This window comes from Streptopelia decaocto, assembly GCF_964273445.1.
Source record: "Streptopelia decaocto genome assembly, chromosome: 4".
Classification (NCBI taxonomy): Eukaryota; Metazoa; Chordata; class Aves; order Columbiformes; family Columbidae; genus Streptopelia; species Streptopelia decaocto.
Window position 1 is genome coordinate 69,613,825 of NC_138658.1, and position 8,507 is coordinate 69,622,331.

Sequence of the window (8,507 nt, forward strand, 5' to 3'; positions counted from 1 at the left end):
TCAGCCTTTTGAAACACAGCTTTGTCTGTACTGAAGTTGTCCCAGTGGCCATTATCTTCCTTGTTGCTCTGAATAACCATTGTACATTTAGCAACACAGGTTAAATGTATTTGTCAATTGTGCATATAATGCAGAATAATTCTAGGAACTTGAGGAGGTGTGCCAAGAACACCTTTATACAAAAAGCTATATAAAGGAATTTAGAAGTGCCTGCTAAATGACTCTTTTTGTTTTACATTCTGAAAAGCTTACCTCCTCCTGCTTTTAAGTTTTATTTTTGATGCCTACTTAGTATAATGGGTCTTTTTAATAAAATTAAGCTTATAAAATAAGTATTGTCTTAAATACTGTTTCAGCAGATACTGAATCTGAGCTTTCCATTGGAACAGATAGAATAAGTGCATCTGTTTTACTAATGCTTTAAAATGTGACGCTGTGTGCTGAGGTCAAAAGTTCTACATAATTTGCTTTTAATTTGACATTTTTTTATACTCCTGATATGTTTGAGGCATTGGTTGTGGTTTGAATTTGTGTTTTCATGTAGGAAAAAATACTGGTTTTCTTGACCATGAGAGATTTGATTACTTTTTTTGTCATAGCAAAATTTATGGTATGAAAATGCCTCTATTCTGTAAAAATTAAATGCTCTCTCAATTTAATTTTATGTTCACATAGGTAGTAGAATTGATTGACAAAGAAGATATTGATATTGGCACCAGTCAGGTTGCTGAGATTATGGCACTGCTTCAAAAAGAAGAAAAACTGGAAGAAAAAACAAAAGCAAAGGAAAAGCACGATAAAGAAGCTGCAGAAGCAAAGAATTAAGCTTCAGAATCTGAAGCTAATCCCAATTGTAACCAAAACCTTGTATATCTTTCTGTGTCTAATGGCTACATATTACTTGAGCTTTTGTGATTATGGGAAGTGTTTTGAGCTGATTGTAGTAATAAATCGTAGGTTTGTTTTCTGACATATGGAATGAAATTTCCATTCATCTAAGAAATTATTTACTCTCATTCCATACAGATGAAAACAAAAGATGCTTCCTTAGCAGTGCTCCTGCCCACAAAATCATGTATTTGCACTCATTATTGTGGTACAGTGATCCATTAAACTTGCAAGTTTGCTGTATAAATTAAGCGTATCTATCATGGAAAAATGTTTCTCATTTACTTCTTTTCATCATTACATGGGGCCCAACCTTGTTCTGCTTCTGTCTTTTAGCTTTTTCAGAATTTAATACAAACTTTCCCTTCTGCCACAACGTTACATTTTTTGGAACCTATTGGTGAAGATTCTGTGGCTTCAATAGTAGCTGTTTAGATTGAATTTTATTTAAATTAAATATCACTAAGCTGTTGCCTCACTGACAGAGAATGTGACATTCTAATCACTCTCATGAATTTGTGATTATTTTTTTTCTGTTGAAGGGAAAATCAGATTTATTTTTCCCTAGAATGGAAACTTCCCATGAAGTTTGCTTCTTATGGGTGCCTTAAATTTCTTAAGACTAGGGAACAGAGGATGTCACTTCTACACAAAATTCCATTAATTACTAAAGCATTGGAGTCACAGGAGCCTTTAAAATAGTTTCAGAACACAATCCGTCACACAGTAAAGTGAGATAAAGTGTTTGTCTAAATAGCAAAATGAAAATTATCATAAGGGGAAAATGTCAGTTGTGATCTTTTTGGATGTATTTTTTAAAACTACGGTTATCTTTGCACGTTTGTCATTTTTCATCTGGTAATTACTTAAACCATAACTAGTTCTGTTGCCTCTCAGTTTTCATCTCAGGTATAAGATCACTAACCAGGTATAGTCAAAGTACATAAAACTTCCATCTCATGGCCTTGCTTATTGTGCAGTCAACAAGTCCTGTCTGCTGTTGCCGGTGCTTTGATTACATCATTGGCTTTCTAATTAATTGATTATAATTACTGTCTTTAACTGTGTGATTAAATACTGACAGTAGGTCAAGCTTTACTCATTAACATCTGCCCTTAGTAGTACATTTTTATGTTTAAAATCTAAAATACCAACTCTGGGCTGTTCCATAGTTCCTGGTAGCCTAAATTTTCCACTCTTTCTTAAAACTGGTTATGAGATACACATAGTGTGACTTGAACCAGCAGGGTTGTGCTTTGGTTATTTTCTTTTTATTTTGGACCCAGTATTATAAAATATAAGAACATCCTTGATTTTTTTGTACTCTATAGAAACCACATCTTAGAAGGGCGCTGTACACAGTCACGTTGAGGTGGGCAGTTAGTACTTAATGCTCTTAGTCGTAGTTGCATAATTTTGTAGAAAATGTTGGCTCCCAAGTGTATTTCAGCATAATTCCATGTTCAGTATTTATCTAGATTGGCTAAATTATTTGTAAAAACTCCTTTGAAGTTAGTGGAACAAAAAAGGTTTTGAGAGTCTCCTGGCTTGCATGATGGACCATTGTATTTAGTTGTTTCCAAAACGAGATAGACAGAAACATGTACAGTACGATTAATTCTAGAAAAAGGGTCAGTGTTCAGTTCAACTCTAGAGTTTGTATTCTGTACAGTTTGCAAAGAAATCTGCTTACAGTAGGGTTCTGGGAATTACTCGCATTGTATCTGAAGCGTAAAACTGCTGTGACAAAGCTGAAATGTCACATCTGTACGATCTCTGCAGTTCCTGTGCCCCCGAACGTGGGGGCTGCTCTCTCGTAAATTGAGAACAACTCGGGGATTTCAGCATGAAAATCAGTTTGTAGCTTTTGAAGACAGGACTTCACGCGGTGCTTTTTTAAGCCAAAACTTATCTTAGATGAAAATGCAAGAGTAAAACTAATTTCACAACAATACAATTTAAAGACTAATATTACATCATATAATTTCCAATTGGAATTAATGGACTTTGAAGTGCGCTAAATTTTGCAGTTGCGTATCTTCAGTTTGAAACCAATGTATAACAATCTTACGTGACATTCCTGAAACGTGATAAAGATACTCTAAAATTATCTGCTACCCTTCATGCAATATCAGAAACCTAAGAATTGTGTGCACTTGAGTGCATGCATGTTTAAAACAGGGAAGTAGCAGAAAAAGCTGGTTTTGAAGATTTATTCATAAAAGTTTTACAGAGCTTTAACTGTCCTTACAGTAAATTATTTGATTGTATTATCTGGGAGTTTAAGACACTTCGCTTCTGTTCTTTTTATGTGTTTACTGTTCACTTAAATTTTCTGTGGATTAAATAAGAAGGGAGCCAAAAACAGCTGATTTTTTTTTTAAATGAAGAATGTCCTGTATAAAATAACTGTGATACATTTATTGAATATTTTTAGCTTTTGGACTTGTTTGCAATTTGGAACAGGTTCCATAAACTACATTTAAATGTCAGTCACAAATGTCTGTTTTCCCGTTACCCAAAGCATTTAAAGGACATTCGCATCAGCCGTAGCGAAGCGTTTTTGCAGGAAATATCTTCCTTCTGATGCTGAAAATAGGCAAACCTGTGACAGCTGGACTTGAACACATGTTCTGCAAGCTTAGAAAGGTGAGGAAATCCTGGGTGATTCCCATTGACCCGGTTTTAACCTTCCCCAGCAGCGATACAGAAACTGCAGCACACCCCGTGGCTTCAGGAGTACCCTCCGTTCCTGAGCTTCCTTGTCTTTCGTGTTGACCAAAAAAACCAGAAGCTGCAGTACTTTCAGAGGAAGGATGACTTCCGAGTGTACAGTAACCAGTCAAGAACTTTTTCCTGAATTAATATTTAATTGGAAGATGTAAATATTTGTTTAAATAATTAAAGGATGTGTGAGATTTCAGAGTCCTTGTGACTTACACAGGCAAAGCCTCTAAGCTCAGAGTTAGGTGATGGGTAAGACTTGTTAGAGTTCAGATTCAAATAAGATCAAATTTTGATTATAAGCTTTTTGGGGGAAAATGTAAAACATATTAAAAGCTTTTTTTAAAGAAAACTAAATTCAGCAACAGGGACAAGGAGTAGACTGTCATTTCCTTTTCCCCTTCAAGCAGGTTACAAGACTTATTTTATTGAAAAATTTGATTCCATTTCATGTTAGCTCAAAAGATGGTTTGTACTGAGATTTTCATCACTGGCTGCATGCTGCGAGACTAAATCTGCCTGCAAGTTAAGTACCAGAAAGTTAATTTATCGGTAGTTGGTGTGCAGGTCTACATGCAGGTAAAGAATGTTCTCTTGGCAGGACGGTACCTTGCACTAACGTCGGCTTTGTCTGGGGGAGAAGTTACATCTTTTATACAACTCCAAAATACTTCTTGTAACTTTATATCTACACACCTTGCTAATCACTTAAACTTTAGCTACTTCAGCATGTATTTAAATACTTTTAAATTGTTTATATGGAAATATTGGGTGTATTTAATTAAAAGAATAATCCCATATTCTGTTATTTGTATGTAATCCAAGTTTTGCTTTTCAGCTGAAGAATTTCAGCCCGTGTTTAAGTTTAAGTTGAGAATTATTTGTGCTCTGAGCATACTGGTCCTGTGTTTGATATAATGCTATATAAAATTTTTAAGTTAATTAGAGCTTGTGTCCTTTGTTTAGTTGTAATAAATGTGTTATTTTGAAACCTAATCTCTCCATTATTTTTCTGTTGCTGTTGATTATTTAGTGTTAATCTAATGTTGTTCGGGTGAGATGCCAGTCAGAGCTGGACGGTGATGAGCTGAGTGTTATAACTGAAATGTTTGGGGTAGAAGAGGGCAAGTGAAGGACAGATCTTTAAACCGGGTGGGTTGTGTGGGATTTGGGGGCTTTTAATTCTTGCAAAAATTCTCTTTAAGACATGTGGGACTGCTTGCCTGGTGTAGTGAATTGTGCTAAACTATTCTAACTATTAGGCGTGAACGTGGGGAGCAGTGTACTCCTAATGTAAGGAATTAAGGGAAAGGTTTAGATCTATTCCAAATGGAAATGTCTCCCTAGAAAGGATCCGTGTTTGCTCTTTGTCCAATTTAGGGGAGAAAACACATCTGTAATGGTTACGGAGATAAATTATTTTATGCCATGCTCTGCCTTTCACCCTTAGTTTTGCAAAATTATATGTATTACTCTGTAATCCTAATATTCTTCACGAAGTTTATCTCAGCATACAGCAGACTTTTAAGTCTTGGTCATACCAAATAATACACTTTTTCAATTAAATGATTCCTCGTTACCTCTCTTCCTGAAGCTTTGGCCAGCAAGGTGTCCCCTCCACATCTGGTCCCTTGGAAATGACCCAACTATCTCAAAAGGAATTTGAATTGCTGCTGTTTGGGAAGCTTCAGCTCTCCCCTTGGCCCAGCTGTGGTCGGCACTTCCAGAAATGCAGAGCAAGGGTGATCCGGGCCCCAAAGAGGTGGAGGTCCCGTCGCACAGGTCCGTGCTGACAGAATTATTCTCCTGGCCACTTTCAAACAGGATTTGGGAATGTGCGAACATTGCATCTGCTTTCTAATGTCAAAGCCTTTCTAATGTCAAAGCCTGGAAACAACCTGCTGCCTCGAGATGCTTTTAAAATAGCTTAATAGATAAGGTAGTTTGGGTTGCAAGCTTAATAGATAAGGTAGTTTGGGTTGCAGCTTTTTCCATTTTTTTGCTTAAAGCCAAGTATCAAATAAGTGGCTTTAAAAGTAGCAGGACTTGTTCCTTTTAAGGTTTTGCTTTAAAAAAATCCTTTAAAGACAGACTTACCTAGGGTGAATAGGACTGTTGTGCAACAGTTTGGTAAAACAGACTAGCAGAGAAATCGTGGCTGTGGGTTTGTAAATTAAATGTGGATGTTGGCAAATGTACTTGATCATAGTTATCTGTGTCCTGAAGGCTCAAGGGAGGGGTTGATCTGGATCCAGTGTTTTCTTCACTGACATATTGGCTGAATCACACAAATTACACTATTTTCTTTATTACACATTTAGAACAATTATCATAGAATTGTAGAATAGTTTGGGTTGGAAGCTTCTTTTCCATCAGGCTGGTAATACAGGTGCACAGAAAGCTGGCTGGAGAAACTTCTGACGATCCTAAAAGTATTGATATAGGAGTTGTGCTGCAAGCTATTTTGGTGAAATGTCATTTAAAAGGTGAGTATGTACACGTAGTGGTGGGGGAGCAATGGATCATCTTATGGTTGTTGTGTTGATCTGAGGCTCTGGGAATCTGTGTTGGGTTGATGTCTATTCTTTCAATAACACATTGCTTGGCTCTTGTGACACAAGCCACAAAACCTTCTTGAGAGTGACTGGGCAGACAAGATTTCCAGAGCGGAGTAACGGTGTTTTGTAGTGACAAGGCTTTTAAATACTGAATGCAGAGAGTGACAGATCATATCAAACAGCTTCCCTGGCTAAGGAATCTCATTTTCTCACTGCTCCTATACTGAAAATGTTTCTGGTGTTTTCCTGAATTATTCCTCAACTCTGATGTGAACAGGAGGATGTTTGTAGTGTTTCTAATCCCCCATACTCTGTGCTCACTTCCATTTTTGTGTATTATTGGACATAAATCTTTCTCAGTAGTCAAATACCCTTCACAGGTCAAAATTCTTCGGGGGCTCATTAGCATGTAAAATTTTACCCTTGCCAAGCCTTCTGTGGTTTTCAAACATCAGTTTCTCTCATCTAACTGGCGTTAAAGGATTTCTGCTATGCAAGAGATGGATCTAATTCAGATTTGCCTCTTTCCGTCTAGTATTTCTCTTTATGTACATTGGCAGAGCAGCCCCCTTCATGAATGGCCTGATTTATGTTTCGGGGAATGCTGCAGTTCGAGATGTCGGGTCTCCCGTGCGTGTTGGGAGCGGCTGCGGATTCTCCCTCCCCCTCCTTTTGTCTCAGCTCCAGCCCAAGAGCCATACAAGTTCCTGCCTAGGGTTTTCTGACCACGTTTTCACATCCTTGGTTAAGCGAAGTCTTCAGATACCATCTGAGGGAGAGCTGCTGTGAGGAGCTAAAGGGCAACTGGGAATGAGAAACAAATAATAATGATAACAACAACAAGAAGAGAAGGAGGAGGAGGAGGAGAAGAGAAGGAGAGGAGAAGAGAAGGAGAGGAGAAGAGAAGGAGGAGGAGAAGAGAAGGAGAGGAGAAGAGAAGGAGGAGGAGAAGAGAAGGAGAGGAGAAGAGAAGGACAAGGAGAAGAGAAGGAGAAGAGGAGCAGAAGAGAAGGAGAAGAGGAGCAGAAGAGAAGGAGAAGAGCAGAAAAGGAGAAGAGAGGAGCAGAAGAGAAGGAGAAGAGAAGGAGAGGAGAAGGAGAAGAACAAGAGGAGGAGGAGAAGAGGAGAAGAAGTCCTAAGAGTCTTGCTAAATTAAGATGGGAATAAACAACCTGTTGTGCAGAAACCCTGGGGAACCTGCAGCCTACTCCCAGCTTGTAAAGAGAAGATTCTTATTTCCCCAGAATTAATCTGATAATATATCCCAAAGTAATAAGCAAATCAGCAGGCTTTTCTTCTCCATCCTTCCTATCCCCCAATCTTTCCTTTTTCTCGATCCCTTACTTAATATGCAGGAAAGATTTATGGAGTCCTTGTTGCACTTTAGTTTCTCAGCACCTTGCTTTGCACTGGTGGAAACAGAGTTGAAATATAGCGACTGTTAATCTCTCCAATGAACGTCTCCTCACCAGATGGTTTTCAGTGCTTGGTCTATGTAAATTCAGTCATTAGTAGCCTTCATCAAGCTCTGCTCTCACCTTCCTCTATCACGATTACACCAGCTCCACCGTGGTCCCTGTGCAGTCTCTGCCTGCGATGCTTTTAAGAGCAGAATGATTTTGACCTTCCCTTTGAGTCCTGTGTGCACTTAGCACAGGGAACTGTGTTTGCCCTTGCACAAGACACAGCATTCCAGCAGAAAATATGTTCTTAGGATGAGCATTCAAAATCAAGAGCGACATTGAGAGGGAGGCACATACATCCGTATTTTTAGACCTACCTTCTGCAACCAGAGTTAAACAGCCAAGTTCTGTAATTAAACTCAAGCTATGGCCCCTTAGTGATTCAGTATGATTGAATCTGAGGTGTACCTAAACCACTTGGGTCGTCTTTTTCCCCAGAAAATCCTTTGTCCCCACTCTGAAAATGTGATCCTTTTGCATGTCTAGGTTTTGGACTTGTAAATTTGAGAATTGACTGATATCAGCCCAAAAATACTCCTCAAATAAATGACGGGGGAGGAAGCATTAACACAAACCCCTTATCTGTACGTCCTAACACTTTCGTGATCAAATCTGGATCTGGAAATCTGATCTGGAAAATAGCTCAACCACCCTGTTTCCCCAAAAATAAGAGAGGGTCTTATGTTAATTTTTGCTCCAGAACTTATCACTTTTTTACATGTATAGCTGCCTGGACACTATTTAAATTTACTTTTTAAATTAACTGTAATTAGGGCTTATTTTTGGAGTACGACTTACATTTTGAGCATCCTCAAAAAACCTGAAAAACCATGCTATGGCTTATTTTTGGGGTAGGTCTTATTTTCAGGGAAAC

At 38.1% G+C, this 8,507-nt stretch overlaps 1 protein-coding gene across 4 annotated transcripts in view; it reads left to right on the forward strand.

Annotated features, from left to right (window-relative positions):
- LETM1 (leucine zipper and EF-hand containing transmembrane protein 1) overlaps positions 1-4,608 on the forward strand; it is a 29,027-nt gene extending 24,419 nt beyond the window's left edge. For all 4 annotated transcript variants that reach the window (XM_082050237.1, XM_082050239.1, XM_082050236.1 and 1 more), the window contains one exon: positions 676-4,608. In XM_082050237.1, coding sequence (XP_081906363.1) covers positions 676-825 — 150 coding nt within the window. In that variant the 3' untranslated portion in view covers positions 826-4,608. The remainder of the gene's footprint in view (positions 1-675) is intronic.
- The last annotated feature ends 3,899 nt before the right edge of the window (positions 4,609-8,507 follow it).